The sequence below is a fragment of the Harpia harpyja genome, chromosome Z (genome assembly GCF_026419915.1).
Source record: "Harpia harpyja isolate bHarHar1 chromosome Z, bHarHar1 primary haplotype, whole genome shotgun sequence".
Lineage (NCBI taxonomy): Eukaryota > Metazoa > Chordata > Aves > Accipitriformes > Accipitridae > Harpia > Harpia harpyja.
In genome coordinates, this window is record NC_068969.1 from 40,971,178 (window position 1) to 40,992,079 (window position 20,902).

At 38.2% G+C, this 20,902-nt stretch overlaps 1 protein-coding gene across 1 annotated transcript; it reads right to left on the minus strand.

The window, feature by feature from the left end:
* Positions 1–1,360: 1,360 nt before the first annotated feature.
* Positions 1,361–20,804, minus strand: CAAP1 (caspase activity and apoptosis inhibitor 1). Its single transcript, XM_052777205.1, has 6 exons — positions 20,651–20,804; positions 19,343–19,543; positions 17,725–17,809; positions 16,639–16,714; positions 8,474–8,547; positions 1,361–2,463 (listed from the first exon to the last, which is right to left on the minus strand). The coding sequence occupies exons 1-6, from the start codon at positions 20,780–20,782 to the stop codon at positions 2,120–2,122; spliced, it is 912 nt and encodes a 303-aa protein (XP_052633165.1). The 5' UTR covers positions 20,783–20,804; the 3' UTR covers positions 1,361–2,119.
* Between the last annotated feature and the right edge of the window lie 98 nt (positions 20,805–20,902).

Consider the following 20,902-nt stretch of genomic DNA (forward strand, 5'->3'; position numbering starts at 1 on the left):
AGATATACAGGGCTGCACAGTAGGACTAGGAAGCAAATGTCCTTGCAGGCCAGCTTTTTCATTTCCACAGCAGGCAAAGTAGATATTCAGTGCCTTAAGGATCTAAGTATAGCAGCAGTAAAACTTATTTTTACAGTCTAACGCAGTTCTACTAGCCTATGACTTTACAAATAACAAGACATCTAGGTTTTGCCAACTGTCTGTCTTTCATTACCTGCTTTTGTTTTTCTGTACTCAAATAAATCACAAGTTCACCAAACAGCTAAATGAAATTAACTGAAACAACACACATATATTCTGAGACAGTTAAGTTACCTTTTGAAGTGGATATGTATATTCTAACTTACATTCTCCATTTGCTCAAAAATAATAGAAAAATGTTGTTGCCATGTATAACTGATTACAGTCAGGTAAAATTTACTCAGATCACTGCCATCATTTAGTGAACTCACACTGCAATTTTCTCAGCTGTATTTAATGAAGGTTTTAGTTTATAATCAAATTGACACTGAACTATTTGGCTACCATTTTACTCATAATACTGTTGATTCTAGACGAAATCAATCATATTTAAGAAATACATAAAAAACTTTCTACTAAAGACAATGCACTTGACTAACAATAAAGAAAGGTAAAAGGATAGAAAATGGGTTAAAAGGAAAGGGGGAAAAAAGAAAGGGAAAAAAGATAATAGAGGGAAAAAAGGAAAGGAAAAAAAAGGGAAGGAGAAAAAGAAAATTATAAACCTTGCAAGAGAATTCAAGACATAGTATTTGAATAGAAAAACGTCTGCAGTAGTATTGCAAAATAGCATATGGAAATTTTCTATGCTACTGTTGCAAAGTATCTAATTTGCTTTCTAAGTAACAATCAAGGGAAAATCAGGAGTAACCATATATAATACATCATTTTACTTAACAAGGACTACATTCATAAACTTCATACCTTAAAAAAAATCCATTTCTCTGTGTGTGTATGTAAATACACACACAAATATTTTAATATGCATGATTAGGAGCCATCTATAAACCCAGCACTAATTCTAAACAAAATCAGAATTATTTTAATTGTTGTAAGAAATCATAGCAGGAAAACTAATCCTATAATACAATTTACTTACAAAGAAATACCTTTCAAATGGATTAAAGTATAATTATTATTTTAAAATCTTATATAATAAATAAATTAAATGCCTTTTATGAAAAAAAATTTATACTGAAATTAGGTGGATTTTCCCATTTATAAGGAACATGAAATGACTACATCAGTTAAATGTTAAAAACTCAAGGTCTTCTAAATAGTCTGATTTACTGCATTGCCCTAAATATTATGCCAAATATTCAACAAAAAAGCTTTACAGTCAGGAAAAAAATCTGTTTTCTTTATTTCAGTTATGACACAGAAGATTATCAGTGGAGAAGAGTGACAAAAACACATGACCAACAGTATAAAAACTCTGGTATTTGTCACTTTCAGGCACTTTCATAACCCTGAAAATAACATGGTTCGACTGTTTATTTGAAAGGAACCCCCCCCCCCCCTTCAGGAATTCAACTTTCTAAAAATTAGGTATGCTTTTGAGTGAATCATCATTCATTTTAACTAGAATAGCTACATTATGAGAGCCCCAAGGAGAAATAAGCAATCTCAAATCCCATCACAGACTGCTGAAGGCAGTCACACAACAGAAGACCTCTTCAAAATGGTATTTTTAATGAAGTACATATAAATCAAGTTTCTCAAGTAGTTTAACAAGTTCCTAATAAATAAAACAGCTGGTAATTTCTAACCATGGGGTTATAAATAACTTGATTCTTCTAACCCTTCTGGAAGGCACCAGGTTCCTGGCATAGCTCTATATGTTGTGTGACTCCTTGAGGAGATAACTCAGCACAGAGAGACTTGATCTCAGCGAAGCATCAAACCACTGTTTGTGCACGTCATGGAAGCAGCACACTAAAGGCAATGAAATCAACTATCAATGGCTTAAGCCACGGGTCAGGATACACAATAGGGTTTGAATGAGGAATGTCATACCCAACCCAAATATACTTTAGCACTGAAGAGAACAGACATCACATCCTTCAAAACAAATACTGAAATTTAAATCTAAACAATCTCAGAGCTGTTTTTTTATATCACCAGCTTTCATCAGAGCCTTAATAGCTCTGGCCCTCATCTCAAGCTCCAGAAGCTCCAGCTGCTGTGCTGATGGCTGAACATCTTCTGACGGAGGAACGGCTAAGGTTGCTGCTTTGGGCTCCTTTGGGCTGGACTCTGCCAACCCCAGAATCTCATTCACGCTTTTCTCAATATCCTTCTCAAGGTCATCTATCTGACTGGCTCCACTTCTGACAGTGTTTTCTTGCCCATCTGGGCCATCTTCTTCATTGCATGGGCCTTCTATGTCACTATCATATGCATCTGCATTTATGCTGAGGACATCACTATCTTCTCCCTTGCCTGTAACACAAATGTAACAATCATATAGTTGCCTAACAGAACCATTTTTCTTTCAACTTACAAAATTGCTTCTTCTTAAAGTGTTTCTCTGTAGATTAAGAGTGACAAAAAGATCTGTGAATTTAAGACAACTAATTCCTGTTCTTTCTCTCCTCCAACTTTTAAGGCTGATCTAATTTAGACAAGTGTTAATGCATTTTTATGCCAATTTAGAAGAACATGCAGTATAGCAAAGCAGCACTACCAGGAAAATTTATTCCATCCTATGGAGTTACATGATCTATTTTCCTAATTAAAATATCATAAGGTTTTATATCACAACGAAGCCTCTGCAGTGCAAAATTGATTATTGTTTATTATCTTTAAAGTAAACTTTGTTTTCAAAATACAGTTTTTAAAATGACCCTTTAAAACTATTTTATGTATTTTAAAAGGAGTGTGACACTATAGCCAGGTACAGTAATAAAAATTAATAGAAACTCTACTTACTAGTGCAACTATTCAGAATCTATCAGAAGTATTTCAGACGTATTTAACTCAGTAAAAACATGGAGAAAGTTATGGCAGTGGCTTTTAATGCTGGCTAAAAGTTGGAGTTTATTTAAAAAAAAAAAATTGGAAAAGGCACTGCAACAAAATAAAAGAAAACTCTAACAGAACCTGAGTAACTGTTCTTACAATTTGTCTAGAGAGAGACTATTGCTTTTGACACATTAGCCTCAGAAATTATTAGTCCTTCTCCAACCTCTGTATCTGTGGAAACTTACAGCAGGATTGGTTCCTGCTTAAAATGAACAATTTATAGTCAGATGATGGTAAAGTTACTGATTCTAAAGCCTTTATAATTCCTTTTGGTAGTATCACTATCCAAAGGTATGGCTGTGTTCAAGATCTGTAGGTTTGAAATACATGTAATTTCTTACCACGAAGATTCAAAGAAACTTTACATTCATATGTAAGCTACTTTAGTCTTTAATGATCTTCTATATACCAAAATATTCTTTATTTAATACATATTCAGACAGTATTGCAAACCTGGGTTTTTTTAACATACTTTAATTCTCCTTTAAAAATATGGGAGATCATGAAGACAAGGGAGCCAAACTCTTCTCAGTACTGCACACTGACAGGACTAGTGGCAATGGACAAAAATTAAAACACAGGAAATTCCACCTGAACACATGTAAAAACTTCTTTACTGTGAGGGTGGTCAAACACTGGAGCAGGTTTCCCAGAAAGGCTATAGAGTCTCCATCCTCACACATATTCAAAACTCAACAGCATGTGGTCCCGAGCAACCTGCTCTGGCTGACCTGCTTGAGCAGGGGCATTGTGTTTGATGATCTCAAAACAGTACTTCTAACCTAAACAATTCTGTGACTCTCTGACTCTTAAAGTTAGTATGTTGACATCTGGCTTTAAAAGGCTCCCCTTCACCAAACTGTTAATTTTTTTTTTTTTTTAATTGCTAGTTTCATGCATCCATACTTTTGGTTCCTGAACCTCAAATCTGCAGGGCTAAAAGTACTGATTTGCAAGGATTGCTCATCAACAACAAAACAACCAATATACTGGAAACCCAAGCAAGTACTTCCTCTGTGAATTGCTCTTTTTTAATATTAGGTAATCAACATCTTACTGACATTCAAACTACAAAAAAACCTCCCCACATTGATAATGCAGTCTAACACAGCAGGGACTTATGATTTTAATACCCTGAACTAATTATCTTCTGTCCTGGTTTCAGTCGCGATAGAGTTAATTTTCTTTCTAGTTGCTGGTATGGTGTTGTGTTTTGGATTCACTGATGTTTTCAGTTGTTGCTAAGTAGTGTTTAGATTAAGTCAGGGATTTTTCAGCTTCTGATGCCCAGCCAGCAAGAAGGCTGGAGGGGCACAAGAAGTTGGGAGGAGACACAGCCAGGACAGCTGACCCAAACTGGCCAAAGGGGTATTCCATACCATGTGACATCATGCCCAGTATATAAACTGGGGGAGTTGGCCTGGAGGTGTGGATTACTGCTCGGGAACTAACTGGGTGTCCATTGGCAAGTTCTGAGCAATTGCATTGTGCATCACTTGTTCTGTATATTCCAATACTTTTATTATTATTGTCCTTTTATTATCATTATTATTATAATTATTAGTTTCTTCCTTTGTTTCATTAAACTGTTCTTATCTCAACCCACGAGTTCTGTTTTTTCTTCTTCCTCCCCCAATCCCACTGGAGCAGGAGCAGAGTGAGTGAGCAGCTGCGTGATGCCTATTTGCCAGCTGGGGTTAAACAACAACATCTTCCTAGCACTGGCTTTTTTGATCAAGATGCTCACATTTGATGCTTTACTGTTGGAAAACTTCTGAAAATATTTTTTTAATAATTCTTCTCAATCAGAATGTTCCTTTGACATGGGTTTCAGATCCAATACAAAAAATTCTCTCCCCTTTCAAAAAAGAATAAAGCATCTTTGAAACGACGTTTTTAGAAATCTTTGTTTTACACTATTAAATGTTTCAGTGTCTCTTATTACACAGGAAAGATTTAAAAATGCAACAAAAAGAATGTGAGACTTTTCTTGAAAACACAAGTGTGAAGTGTAAAAAACTCCCCATCCACATAGTGATTTGTATTTTCTTCTTGAGTTTCTGTGCAACCCCCTCATGCTAGGTGGAAGTTCTGTACAAAGCTTAGCAGTAGAGTATGGATTAGGAAAATTAAAATTGTTCCTTGTTCAAAATCAGTTTAATCAACAAACCTTAAAAGAGACCACTTTTACTTTTAAAGGAAAAACAAATAAGGTTTTAGAAAAATATTACTCTTTTTTAAAACATTTTTAAACGCCTGTTGGTACATGCATGTGTTCGGTTTTAATTCATGAGCAGTGCAGAAGAACCTTAGGAAAGATCTATTTTTCTCAGGGTTTATGACATTCCTGCTATCCTGAGGGGGGGGGGGGAAATCAATACTGACTACTAAGAAAGCTATAAATCCGCTTTCTGTGCTTAAAAAAACCAAAAAAACAAGGGGAAGAAAGGGGGGAACAAGGTGGGGGAATTTTTTTCTTTTCTGGTCAAAAAAAACCTCAAATAGGTTTTATAAACAACAGTAACATTTTAAAAACTAACTCCAGGGATTTTACTGATTCAGGATGAAAGATTTTCTTACTATATACACTGAAAAAAAGATATTCAGATATTCACTCCTGATCACAGGCTATGATTTGTCACAGCATTTAAGTCCCAATTTAGGAATATTGCATGTTACCCTGACATGCACTCCTGATTTAGGATCTTACATAGTTATCAATCAAGTACCTAACAACACTGGTTTACTGTACTGCAAACACAGGCCATCCTACTGGTAAATACAGCATACACGGGAACATATATAGCTAATGTATGTGGCACCTCCAACATTCTAATCAAAGCTGACAAGAAAGCAAATTCAACTCTTGTAAGTGTACGATAAGCCATACAGATGAAGTTTAGAGAGAACTTTTGATCTTTGTTTTTTGTAAGATAAATCGCAATTTGCAAGCCATAAAAACTGAAAGTCTAAAACATAAATGATTCTGAAGCTATAAAAAATCCTCCTCACAGCAGTGTGTATAAAAAGTATTCATAAGAGAAGAACATACCAGGGCCTTCTTCAATCCTAAGTAGTTTTGCCCTGTTCCTACTGTGACAGTAACTTCAAGATTAGTGTTTCAGTTTCAGATGCAATTTTACCTGCTTCTCATACTATCAAATCAACTTTGAACACTGTCTTTTCAACTTTACCTTACAAGACACAAAGTATGTGAAAGATCAAAAGAAATGGGAATCAACAGGATTAAGAAGTGGAAATTCTTCTGTCTTGCTGCATGGCATCAGTCAGTATTTACTTAACATTCTGCTCAACCAAGCAGCATTCCATGGATCAAAAAAATAGATGCATCAATGGATCATAGTTCAAACTGTCTTTATCTTGACCTGTAAGTTTTTCTCGCTTTTGCTCTTCTGATCTTCTCCACCACCCCACTGCAGGAGGAGTAACTGAGTGGCTGGTGGGTGTTATTGCTGGCTGGTGTCAACCCACCACAGGATTCCTTTTAGTATTGGTCACATGTTAAGCAGAAACAAAATATTAGAAGTCATTCATGTCTGCCCCAGAATTAGTATGGACCAGGAAGTGGGGCAAAGCTGCCTTGGGTTCCCATTCAGAATTTGGAGCCTCTAAAACTGTATAATACAGTGTTCTTATAAGCTCATTGGCCTACAGATGTTTAATTAGCTGATGGCTTTACCTCCCTCTTTTGCAGTAGTAAAGATCATGGTTGGCATTTCTCATTATTTTTTTCATTTTGTTAACTTCTACTTTTTCCTTCAGCTACAGTTGTGCAATTCATTTTAGCATACTTAATTGTGTTTTTTAATTTTATTTTATCCACTTTTGCTTATCCTCTCATTCCCTTTTTTCTTCCTATAGCATCACAGACTGCAGCTCAGCAGATTGATTAGAGTTATATTTTTAAATTTATATTGATATTCTCAAAAGCTCTTTAAAGCTAACATCTTGAGTGGAGCCACTGTTATAGCCCAAAGCCATCATGATATTCTGGTTGATTAAGTCATAAAAAACAACAATGAAGCAATCACCTGCAACAGTCATCAAGTCCCTTTGATAACACGAAAGTGAGAGAGATCTGCAGGAAATCTGTCTGTTCTAAGGTCACTTCATATAGTACAACAAGCAATATTTAAAGCATTCCTCAAAAAGCCATAGCAACCTGCTCCTAAAAGTTTTGATGCTTTTATTATGAGTCTTTCCTCCTCCATTTAATTCCCCTCACTAGTAACTTCAGAAAAAAACATGTTTCAAAAAGTTATTCCCAGAGACATCTTTTAGGCAACATTCTCAATTGGGAAATAGGAGTTGCAGGAAGCAGATAATGTTAGATCTTTGCAGAAGAGAAATATAGCTTCTAAGAATTTGCAGTGTTCTTTGATTGGAAAGGCTATTTCTGATGTTACTGCATACAGATAGTCCAAATGAAAATAAACACACAGACAGAAACACCTACAATTCTAGTGCTTCATGCACAAAAATACTGGCAGTAGTTATATGGTGCTGATTTAATGATTGGAATAAAATAAATACTGCTGCAGGTTAAGAAAACTGTTTCCTTATGCAGCAGGTACTCAAATGTGCATTACTAACTTACCTGCTTTTGCATTTTCTATTCTGCCAATCACTGTAGTACCTGAATGTCTCACCCACTATATTTTTGCATTTAAAAAGAGAAAATATACAAGACAAAATGTTCATCCTCAGAGATTCAAAGATTTGAGTGTGTACTTCCACTGGCACTGACTTCAAGTAAAATATGCTAGTTATCAGGAGTGGTGGGTGTTAAGCACCATTCCTTCCATTGGACCCCAGCTCTGCACAATCAAAGCAAGCAAGGTATCATACACCAAGACTGAACAAAATGATTAAATTACAAACAGCCTTTTGGCAAACAATCATCACAATGGATTTCTATGAATGTCAAAACAGAGTACTGTAGTCTCTTATGATCATCTCAACAGAAAGTAAAACTGGCTCTCGAAGAATTCAGCAAATGGTAATAGCAGTATTAGCAATCACCTATATACCAAGAAATTGAAATGACTGAAGATCCTCTTCAGCTGAAAAACTACATGAGAGCCAAATGAGCCTTGCAAGAGCTTCAGTCATGTTCCAGAACCTAAACTAGCAAACTCTGAAGAGCTGCAGTTTTCTTCTAGCCACAAAAAAACTCTCCAATCTCACAGAATTAAGAGGCCAAAGTTCCTACAATGTCTTCTTCAATGCTCCCCTCTCCTTTTCTGGAATGGGGCTCAAGGGAGAGGTTATAACCCTACACAGCTGATTTCTAAGAGGATGCTTCTCTGTGATTGCAGCTACCATTCAAAAGAGAGTTATCAGTTATCTAGAATTAGTCACTGCCCAACATCAAGAAAACAAAATTTCAGCTTTCTCCACTACATACCTTGTTTTGATTCCTGACCTTCCAGCTTGCTGTCTTCTCTGAGAGAAGAAGTAGAGTCTATACTGTTGTCCTGTCTGGAAACAAAGACGACGACATATTAATCTAGATCTTTTACAATTCAAGAGAACTTTTCTAAGAAACATTTACTTTAACTAAAGAAATTATGTGCTGGTAGGCCAATAGGCCAGCTACAGTATGAATAAAGGCAAAAGGAACACAAAGGAACATACAGAGTGCTAATCTAAGCACTTGAGAATGAGCTTTTTTTTTTCTGCTTTGCCTAGCAATACACAAGGATAAAATATTTCCACTACACCTTTCCAAATAACAATCCTCACTGGTAGCTCCTCCCTAATATTGGGAGCTTTTCTCTAAAACTCAGAATAAATTGTCACACAGTTAAACAATTTGAAAAAAAAATACAGTTTCAGTTGCATTCAAATACTATTTACTGTTTTCTTTTGAAATTAACAGGTATTTTCATGAAGTTACCATCACCTCACCACCATCCACCTCTCCTACATCACAATCTCAGTTTCATAAGGAGACATTTTTTAAAATGAAATGCAACTCAACTGTTAAATTGTATTCAGTATCTGCATTTCTTTGTTTCTTCCATTTAAAGATTTCTACCATTGACCGGTAAGGTTTCAACTGCTTTATACAAGGGATGAGGAAGACATACTTTTGTGTAATGTTCATGTCCTTCACACATTTCGCATATACCAGTTATACAAACTGTAAAAATACTGTGAAACATACAGGAAGAAGGAAGGCTGCAGGACCCAGAATCACAGGAAGAGTTCAATTGCCATGTTTAGTGAGCATTTTGACAGTAGAATTGCCAATTTCCTACCCTGAATGTCAGTGTGCCATTGGTTTCATACATATTAATATGGAATCAATGTAACTATCCTGCCTGTGGGAGCTAAACAGCACTATAAAAAGGATAGCAGTATTCTGGTATCACAGATGTAACTATAATTACTTTAACAACTTGTTTTTCAGTAATGGCCTGAAGGCTTTTCCTAAAATTGAATACAGATCTATTTTCCCCATGCTCTCAAAGATACTTTTTTTTCAGGTGTCCAATGGCTATTTCAGGAAGGAGAATACTGTTACACTTCTAGCCACCTTGGTCTGAGAGACAGTTATTTTGACTGCTATTTCCTTTTCTGTAGTAGCAAAGGTTACAAAGGAATAGAATCTTCTGTTTCTCCCACTTTTTGTACCCACTGCAACGTAGATGTGTATGGTAGCATGCAATAATTAAGGAGAATGTGTAGCTGTTTTCATATGCACACAGCACCTGAAAAAAGATTTAAGTGTTGTGCCCCTTAAGTAAGGAAAGAGAAATGTACTGTCCGATGCCATTATAATAAAACAGGAATAGCCTATTTACTCTGATGCATTTTTCTCAGAACTCAAGAGGTATTTATCCTTTCAGTTTGCTTTCTTACTTGGTCAACTCAAGAAGTATTCTCCCAACCTTTCAATTCCTGTTGGACTTTCCAATCCCAGGCAGGGTTGATAGAGAAGGAATGGATACAAACTAGATGTTCAAATAGCTACGCTAAGTGGGAAGTTCTGTATACATGGCTAATCCCTTCAGAAAATTATTTAAACTGTGCCTTTTCACAAACAAAGAGAGTTTGCTCATTTATTTTCTATTCCAGTCATCAGTCTTGTGGCTGGTGTTGGCCAGAGCTGTTGAAAGATGGATTACAGCCCTCACCTGCTAGATGTAAAATAAGCCCAGGAATTCAACAAATAACATTAGGTCTGCTGTATGTGATGGTTTAGACATGTTAACTAGAGTCTCAAACTTCCTGCTGTCATGGGAGAAAAGGAACACCAGACAACATGACATTACCATGTTCAATTTAAGTGGACTGAGCAGACAGGCTGTGAGGAAAAATTTTGCACTCATACACACACCCATGTGGTCAGAGTTAACTGAAACCCACCCCAATTACCACTCCAGCAAGCCTGCACAGCCTAGCCCAGCATAAACAGCCTCTCAGCCCCAGCCTCCGGGCCGCCACTTAGGACCAAAGCGTAACTGGTCCTCTGCTTTGAGACAGTGCCAGACTCCTGGGTAGCAACATTTCCCCACCCACCTCTATTACTGAGTGGTGTTAGGCCAGATGCCAGCACAGGCCACCAGCTAAATCTGTCCATGATGCTGTCACAGCAAACCTTCTCAGAAATTTCAGGTTTTGGTCTCCTGCCACTTGCCAAGGCTTATCACACTCAGGTCTCCTTTGTATTGTCCTGTCCACTAGGTTATGCTACATACAAAGAAATTATCAACTGAAAAAAATCACACATCAAAACTTGTTGTAAAGTTTCCTCCTGTTGCCTTGACACTATCACTGATTACAGCAAAACCACATTCCTTTAAAAACTACCTACTGTCAGCAAAAAAGTTTTTAGAACCCAAAAGTACTTATACAGCACGTTCTACTCTTTCAGAATTGATTGGATTGGACTATATTGCTGGTGAACCTGCACTACTTCATTTCATAGGTGGGCACTTTGCACCATCTTGTGGCCAAGCAGAAGCATTTCAGTTCACAGTTCAGTTTCCCTCTCAACTTGTTAACCTTGTTTAATTTGTTAATAAGAAATATTTTTCTCCTAATTATCTATACTGCAGTATAGATTTAAGAAAGCATAGCACATCATCATGTCTCCAAACAACTGGAGCAGAGATATGCTAATCTAAAATTAGGGCACAGTATACAAATTTAATACCCTCTTCCTTCAGGCCATGCTAGTACATGACCACAGTAATTGGGAGCTCCCTCTTTTTATCAGTCTTTAAAGACACTTCTCTCTCAGGATGACAGTTAAGTTCAAAGTCAGTCTTCCAAGAGATAAACTCAGCTTTTTTTTTTTTTTTAATAGAACAACATTTGCACAGTATGTTCTTTTCAACAAAAAGAAGCTAACCATTGCATTTTGTTGGTGACAAACGCTGTAAATTTCAATTTGCCCTATGCTAGCTTTTCATGTTGGCATGCTCCACATTAGCGCAATGCTAACCTCAGCTTATGCACATGGCTTCTGTACAGAACCTATTACTTTCAGGAATCTGCATAGCTGTCAAAGAAATCTGGGTTTGAGGGCGATTTGGTACCACAACTCCAGCAGATTATGAAGAGTGAGGTAAGACAGCAGCACAGGTTAGGAAAAGGGTTACGGTCAGAGAAGTGGATAGCTAAGGATTAAGACAATAGCACTGCAATACTGGTGGCTCAGATTCCAAGCTTCAGTAGTAACTGGGGTTGGAGACCAGGAGGAAAAGTTTTGTGACAGAAAAAAATCTGCATGTACTGGACTAGAAGACAGTCTGACAACATGAGATACAGTCATGCTGATACTTTCCTTACAGGGTTTTTAATTGTTAAGAAACATTTACCTAAATCTCTGGAGGGAGGCTTGAGATCAGTACCTCTGCTACTCTTGACATAAAGATGATGTACCTTCCTAAATTAAAATTTGCCTTTGCAGTTCCAAGCCTAAAAAAATATTTCTAGAAGTCCCAAGTCCTTGTAAGCTTCCAGCAAATTTTTGTTCCAAGGGTAGTTTTCCATGACAAATAAGAACTAAACAAATTAACAGTAAGCAATTTAAAAAAAAAAAAAAAGGGAAAAAAGTCCTTACGAAGTAGCACTCCTCAGGAGAGGTATCCCAAGTGACAGATGCTAATCAAATAGTTTAATGAGCCACAAAAGGTCCATCAGTCCAATTACAGGTGAAATTTGAGGACACCACAAGAACAGAAGATAGTGAACAGATGCAAAATGCTAATGTATCTGTTCAGTGACTCACATAGCCTATTCTTCCAGTGATTCCAAATGGTGAAGGTAACCAAATTGTCCTAGAGGGGTAAATATCAGATGGCAATTGCATGCTTGTGAACAGCCCAGTACCCAGGAGCAAAACATGTTAAAACAAGGCAAGCCTTTAAACTGCTAGCCTTCCTAAAACAAAACAAGCAAAAACTGCACTCATGACTGCAAAGCTGTAAAAAGCCTATAAAACTCTTGAAAGAGCAAATACTAAACCACAAATTTTCACACTATAATGATATTAGCATGCTTGGTTTTTTAATACATGTGTTATTACTATGGCAAATAATTTACTTTCAGTTCTTCTGTTGGAGGGTATTTAGAGAGCCAATTCAGGGAACAGGAAAGAAATAGCTCAAGAACATGCTAATATCTTTTGAGTGAGATGGGAAGAAAGCCTGCTTGGTTTTGCAGGACATTAATTGGCTAACTCCTTTCAATTAAATATGTCATTTAGTTGGAAGCTTGGCATACAGCAATTCTCTTGGTTTAACGGTATTCCACTGCAGACAGTAACATAGAAACAGTAACAAAAATCTGAGAACTGCATAGTCAAAAAACCTACACAGAGCTCACAAGTAATGAAGTGTATCTATTGTAATAGCAATTTCCAGTTGTTGGCAAACACAGGCCCTGCTTCTTCAGTTCTTCTGCATGCTTATTCTAGGATTTCTAGTGTTTAAACCAGAAGCAGCTGGTGACAAAATAAGAGCAAGTGTTTGACATGCTAATGGAAGCATGTGAAACTTTTACAGAGCTGAAATTTAGGAAAAGCCTCAGGACTTCCTGTTCTGGTGGCAGAATGAGGATATGTACATCAGAAAAAGGAAGGTTCAGTTTACAATTAAAGGTACGATACCATCCAAAAGCTTCAGATAAAGACCTGAATTTTGCAATCTTCCCTGTACCTGGAGAAACTTCTCTAAATCCCTGATACTTTTAGACACTACAGACAAGAAACAGGTCTTTAGAGACATCTAAGTATTCGCCTATTTTGGGGAAAAAAAAAGACACAGTACAAACTATACCCTTCTAAGAAAGCCTGTGTATTTTGATACACTTGTAATTTCTTCAGATGTATTGATTTAAGCTTTCTTTTCTATTGATATATGGACATTGCTAAAGGTATAAGTTTGTCAATTTCTTTTTTTAAAGGAACAAGGATGAAAGAAAAAACATGATGTTTCCAATCAGTAAATTTTTTACTAGAGTAAGACTTGCTATTCACATTTTCCCTTCCCACGTTTATGTGTCCATGAAAACAACTAAGACAAGTCAGATCTAAACCAAAGAAGCTTTAATGTTGCATCACTAACAGAATGCAGAAAAAAGTCATTTATAAGAAAACAACAAGTAATGAAGACAAACTAGGAAGAACCAACAGTGAGAATATAAACAAAAAACTGCTTTTTTCATTCTGAGAAGCCTTTTCTCAGGGCAAACAAATTCACCCATTTAAACTGAGATGATAATTAAAAACATATTAAAGATTATGAACAACCAAAGCTTAGCTTAGCAATGCAGCTTTCACTGTTTCTACACTGTTGCATCTTTAGCCTCCCTGCCTACTGACTTGTTGCTGTTCTGGCTGAAACATAAGTTTTCTGAAGTTTTGCAAACTTGCTTTTATACTTATTTACACACAGGTTGCAAAAACATTAACCTAAATGCCCAAAGATTAGACCTATTTGGTAAAAAGGACTTGTGACATTTTACAGTTTTAAAAGTATAATATTGCTCTACTTACTAAGCACAGGGCTTAATGATAAAGATAAACCCTTAATATTCCTCATTTCACCTCTTCCTAACCCTTTATTTCTCTATCATCCAAACAGCTTTTGATTTTTGTTTTTTCTTAAAGCTAACACGCAGCTGAACCTACGAGCCAAGGTTCTAAGATAGCACCCCTGTATGTAGCATACCATTTTTTAATCCACTGCATTAAAAGGAGAAGAAAAGCCACAATTCCTACATCAACATATCTTACCTGGCCAGTCTGGAGGAGTCTGAAATATTAAAGTACCAGGATGGAGATAGAGATAACAAGAACCAGGGGCACCTCAACCATTGTTCGTCAAAGGCAGCAATGTGCTCTGTAACTCTGATCACCATCTCTCAGTTTCTTCTACTTTTTTAAAAACACAATTTCTTCTTGATTTTGCTTTCAGTTACTGCTCACATCTTTTTCATCAGGTGACCTAGCTTTGTCAACTTTTGGTAACTGCAGCAATGGTTAAGGAACTTGGTCAGTTTTAATTCTGCTGTACTTCAACACAGCTATGAGAAAGGGTACGAAACACCAACTCACTTTGGTTTACTCGCCGCTTATGCCTGGAATATTATCTGTACAGTGTAAAACCAGTAGATTTTGAAATTGCAATTCAGATCCTATAGATGTTGTTTTCCCGAAACTTTCCTACTTGCCATGGGCAAATGGGTTAAGTGTCTTCAGATACACGCTAGTTAAAAAATGGTAAATCCTGCTTGCATTCCTTATTTTGTTGTTTTATTCATTAACTGACAATAACAATTTTCTCTGCTTAGGTTTTTACCAGCTCAAATCATTACTTTATTTGCATATAAGCAAGACTTTACTCAATCTACTGTAGCTGACAGTCATAAATACATGTCTCAACAGTAGCTCTGAAACACCTTGCAGCCACAGAACTACCTTCCTGAAATCTAGCAGCACTAATTCTGCCATACGTCTTTTAGATGAAGAGCATTGCATGTATTTTGCAAGAGTAAAAAGCTTGTGAATTAGGTCTTTAAAAAAATCACATAATTTCTCCAGACATCAAAATCCTGGGGCATTTTTCATGGTTTCCTTAGCCAACAATTTTGTCTTCTCACTCTATTTAGAAGTTTCCTGGCAAAACATCAATCACTTAACAGAATCCTTTATGTAAAAAGACCTGATATTTAGTGTATTTTGTAGTTTTTGAAATTTTTATTTTGCTTTTTTAAATAGCCATCAGAGGGCAATATCCAAAACAAGAAAATTAATCCACATAAATGGGTGCACTGACACCATTTACAGATCATGTAGGCAACAAATAGCAAAGGGGAGGATACAGTCACAGACCAGCTCTACATGGAACTCTAGAAGAAATAGTGCCAGAGGATATTAAAACTGTATCACATGAGAACAACTGAAACATCACTTAACTTAGTAACACTCCATTTTCTAGTATATTTGTATGATGTATGATGAGATGTGATCAAAGAAAATTACTTCATTCAGTAACTTCATAACTTGTTCTGAATCAAAGACAGGATCAGAAACCAGGTCTCTGAAATCAAAAATACCGACGAGAATGTGAAATTTTGATTATTATCACTACTTTTCCCATCCATTTGTTCCCATTTAGTAGGTATAGATGAACTAACCAAACCAGCAACTAAGAGGTACTTTAATCTGCCCAACACTGGTGTATTGTCTTGTATTGTCTCGGAAGTTTATTAAGTTTGTGTACTGAATCTGTAGACCAGCTGTATCAGGTTAGCAATGAAAACAGGAAAGCTTTTTATTTTGTCTTCTACAAGCAAGTTACTCAAAATTCAATACATTATGGGTGATAACTAGCAACTTTTTCCCCTTCAGTACTTCCATGGAAACTGTCAGAAAGAGTTCACCCATTCAATATAGAAGTGACTTAGTAATATACTACACAAGATTGTCTTTAAACAGACAAGTATTTTAAGAAAAGGTTAAAAAGTGTTGGCCTTTACAAAACTGACAGATGCCACCCTAAAAATAAGAAACCAGAAGTCTCTGTTCTTAAAACTCTAGACATTCTACAGCATCCCTTACAGAGAACATGGGAACAGGTGAGTGTCAGTGCGGCCTCAACCAAGGCAGGAATGAAGGACCAGAAAGAAGAGAGGAAGAGAAGAGATACATCTCAGCTGAACTGAAAATACACTTACACAATTCACTGACCCAAGTGGGAATGGGTTACTCAATCTGCTTTAGCTCACTCAAAGAGGGTTAACCTAAATCATATTACTTCACTTCTGCTGCAGGCTAGGAGTGTGCACATGTTCAATTACCACAACTCAACTGATGGGTGGCAACACCATTATGAAACCCAGTTATGTGCTCAAGACACATTTAATGTTATAAAGTGACAAAGTCACGTTTATAAGTTCTTGCAGCAGTCACAGCTTATTGTCACTCCACTAAAGTAAGCACATAATTAAGGATATAGCAGTTGGGTCTGTCAACATTACATTTGATAATTTCTCATGAAAAATCCCTGTATTGTTCAGTATTCTTAAGTTTTAAATGTTTTGCCTTTTACTCACTGACTGACTGATTCACCTCCAGTCTTGTCTCCTTCATCTGCCTCCTCGTCAGTATCAGAATCAGCTCCAATCTTGCCTAGATATACAGTTTCAAACATGAAAATTTAGGCAGGTTATATAATTAATGCTACACAGTTAGGCTTACTCTTAACGATTAACTCTATTGAAATCAGCAGGAGAGGGTTTTTTTCCCAGTTAAAGCAGATGTTCTAAACATTAGACTTAGTCAAAACCCAAAACCTTCGTTTTTGAGCTTCCTGCTAGCCATGTGGTTGGCATTTTTCAGTTCCACTGTACTATAAAAAAAACAGAAGAACTATTGCTAGTATAATACTATGAACACTAAAATAAAGCACAGGAGACAGAATTAATAGAAGGTACTCTGCACTGTTCAAGATTTGAAGAGTTCCACTTAATTGAGAAGACAGCAATAAGTTTACAAATAAATTCTACAGCCCTTAAATATCAAGTGGAAGTTCAGTAAGATACTGAAAAGCTAGAATGTCGTATCCTTAATCAAAGTTCATGAACTATGTGCCTCAGCAGAGCAGAGGGATCCACCAAGAATCCTTTAACTACACCGAATACTCCAGTGCAATTGCTCATACAATTGAACTGGTATTGCAGTATGTCAAGACCTTCCCTGCAGAGAACCAGGAGGCAACTTAATGTCAGTTTACCTAAAGTAACAGATTTCAAACAATACTTCTACACTCCTACCTTTGTTTTTTCCACCAAGTCAAAAGCTTTGTTCTTAGTTTGGGTACTAAGGAAAAGGAGCTTATACTACCGTTTTCTGAATGTGTCCTTAATAGCTTCTAAATCAATGGATGTTTTCACCCAAGCTTAAAAGATCAAAACCAGCATGTGTGTGTGTATATATATATACACACACACACACACTATATATACTGTCAGCACATGTACATATGTAATACTAATACATATGTATGCTAATATATATACACACTAATATATACTTACTAGTGTGTGTATATATGTATTAGTAGGTAGAAACGGAGTGAAAATCCAATTTAGAGGCAGACTGTTCTCTGGTATACAGTGGTGCTTAAGTTTCATTCATACCTTCAAGTATCTTCAACAGTTTTTTTTCAGATAATAGCTCCAACTGCTCCAAGCAAAGCCTTTTGATTTCGTCCATGGAACAGTTCTAAGAAGACAAATAAGACAGACCACAAGCTATTAAAAATTTCTGAGGACAGAGTAATTATGAATGGTAAGTAGCACTCCAACTGTACTGAATAAAGGGTTAATTCAGATTACAAGTCCCTTCCCTATTCTGACCTGCAGTGATGCACCTGCTGAAGAACAGCAAGTAGGTGTTTCAGTTTTGACAACTACCAGAAACAGCATGTGTGTGTTTTTTTCTGAAAAATTAAGCAATACACACTATCAGTTACGTGACCTATGGCTTGGAGTTTTCACTGCAGCTGCAACACTGAGCAGTAGAAATACTCAGCCATACCTGTGAAGCATGGAACAGCAAACAACTGTAGCCCTGATTACTCCTAGTTCTCCATCACTTGGGAGCAGGTGGATTACATAACTAAGCCTGCAAAGATCAGAGCTAACTGTTGAATCCAAGTTCACCAACTGAAGCAAACACTGCTATTGACAACACACCAACAGTTGTATATCATAATAAAGAAAACAAAAAATATGTAAATTGTGATCCATTTCTATGCTTGATACATACCACACACTGCCACAGATTTTATGGGTATTCCAGTTACCTTCACATCTTTCATACTACTTGGTGTCCTCTTGGTGAAATAAAGTGATAATTTCACACTTTCAAATGAACTATGATACCCCATACAAGTACCAAAATCAGGAAGTGCTGAACTTATTGTAACATTCATGACCGTACTGTAGGTTTGGTTCTACACGAGCAGGCAGCTTCCTTTCAAAGTCAGTAATGCCTTTGCCACCAGCTACTCCAGACCTCTTTTCTTCTCCCAGAGGTGAGAAATGGATGAGACTGTATGCCGTTCACTACGTGTATAAAATTAAGAACTCCTGCCTCACTTACTTTAATAGTATAACTCAAAGATAAAAATTAAAGACAAAGATTTTTAAACTATTAACAAACATCACACAAATAGCATTTCTTCTTCTGTACAGGCTGCTAGCCTAATTTATTTTTACCAAGTCCTGCAATTCACAAGACCCAAAAAGCATATGTTCTAAGCCAGTAACGCTCTAGCTATACTACCACTAAAGTCCACAGAAGTTACAGCTTCAGAAGCTGTTTACTAATAAGGGGGCTTACTGCCTTATCTCAAACATTAACTTAATACCATACAAAGAAATTCAGCTGACACAAACAGAAACCAAACTTTTATTAAAAAATCAGCATAGTTATTAGTGAACAACACTACTGAATTTACTCCATGCAATTACGAAACTTCTTTTGCATTTAACTAACCAGTACGGACAGACGGTGTAAAAATAAGCAGCCTGCAGTTCAGCAATGGCTGAGGAGTGCAAAAAGGACTAAATTGGAATAACTATATCAAATGTCAAAAAAGTCTCACTTTCAGAGACTTGATATAATCTTCCTTTAAGAAATAAAAGGCAGCTTTTAAGCTGGAAGTCCACTACACTTGAGAGATAAATGTGCTTTATTACACAAGCATTCAAGATCGTAAAAAGTATATAAATGGTAAGTGTATTTCAGTACCTTTAAAATATCAGGCAGCATCTTCTGTAGTTTTTTCTCCCCTATGACACAGAAACACTGTTGAAGCATTTCTTTTTTGTCCGCGATGTAGAAACTGACAGGTTTGAGTGACACACTGAGATCTAATCCTCCTTCTTCTATATCACTGGGTTGTTCAGCTTCTTCCACTTTTTCTCCAGATAGTACATTGCATTTTGCTTCCTAAAATCAAGGAAGGCAAGTACAATTTTCACATTTTCTAGTGAACTAGAGAAGAAGGAAACTTACAGCTTCATCTGCACTTGCAATAGTTTTCCCTTCATAATCGCACAGTATATCTTAAGGCGGACTTCTGGGCTTCCAAACAGTGTATTAGTTTGAAAGGCAGCTGCATTACAGAAGCTACATTTTTGGTTACTGAAGCCACTCTTATTCTAGGGGAAATTTCAAAAGCCTCAAGAGGCAAAAAGTACTTTTAAATATTAACCAGAAAACTTTTTCTGCAAATAGCTAGCTGCTGCCTATACATGACAGCATGCTTTAAGGCTGAAGAAATCCGACTCTCTGATTTGCTGTGCAATTAAATCACTAATCTCATAGTCTACAGCTACCCTCCTAAGAAGGAAATGGGCATACACTTCCCCGCGCGGCACAGTCTTCCGAGAATAAAAGCGAGCTTCGTATCAGAAGACCTATCTTCCACCGGTTTAACATCGGTTAAAAAAGCAGCCAGCTGGAAACACATTTTGACAGGCCCACCGTTCACTCAGGAATTGTGTACTCGCGCACCAGCACCTCCTAGAACAGACCCACAGGCCTGCGAGCAGGAGCACCACGACCGCAGCCACCTCCGAGCTCGTGCCCCCGCACCTCTCACACGCGGGGAGACACAGACCGGCCTCCCCGCGGAGCACCAGGCCACTGCCCGTCCTCGCCGGGGGTCCCTTTGCTGCCCACCTCCCCGCGCTGCCCGTCCGGGATTTCCCCCCCCCCCCGCACAGCCGCACGCTGACAAGCTTCGCCCCAGCGTGACCGGCCCTCCCTCCCTCCACCTGCGCCGCAGCTCCGCACCGGAGCCAGCCGCGGCGAGCCGGCCGGGAAGCGGCCACGGCCGCCTGCCCCCCGCCCCCGGCCCTCCCCGCAGCCGCCCCACGGCCGCGACAGCGACCAGGGCCAGGCCTCGCCCGCCAGGGCGCCACGGGAGGCGAGGGGGGGATGGGGGGTGGGTGGCGCCCCAGGAGGCGCGGGCGAGCCCGAGCACCCGTCCCGCTGAGGCGGGAGCGGGGGAAGCAGCGGCCGGCCGCCCCTCTTCCTTCCTTCCCACGCTACCTCCAGGGCACCGTGGCTGGACTCCGTGCTCCGCCGCTTCCTCTCGCTGCCACCCGGCCCCGAGGCTCCCTCCGGACAGCAGGAACGCGAGCGGCGCCGCTTCTTCTCCTTCGAGGACCTCCTGCCCGGCATCGCCCCGCCGGCCAGGCCCGCGCCCAGGGCGAGGCGTGCTTCCGGCTGAGCCCTGATAGGCCGCCTGGCGACGCGACACCGCCCCTTCCGGCAGGGAGCCGCCGCAGGCCGTCCCTTAGC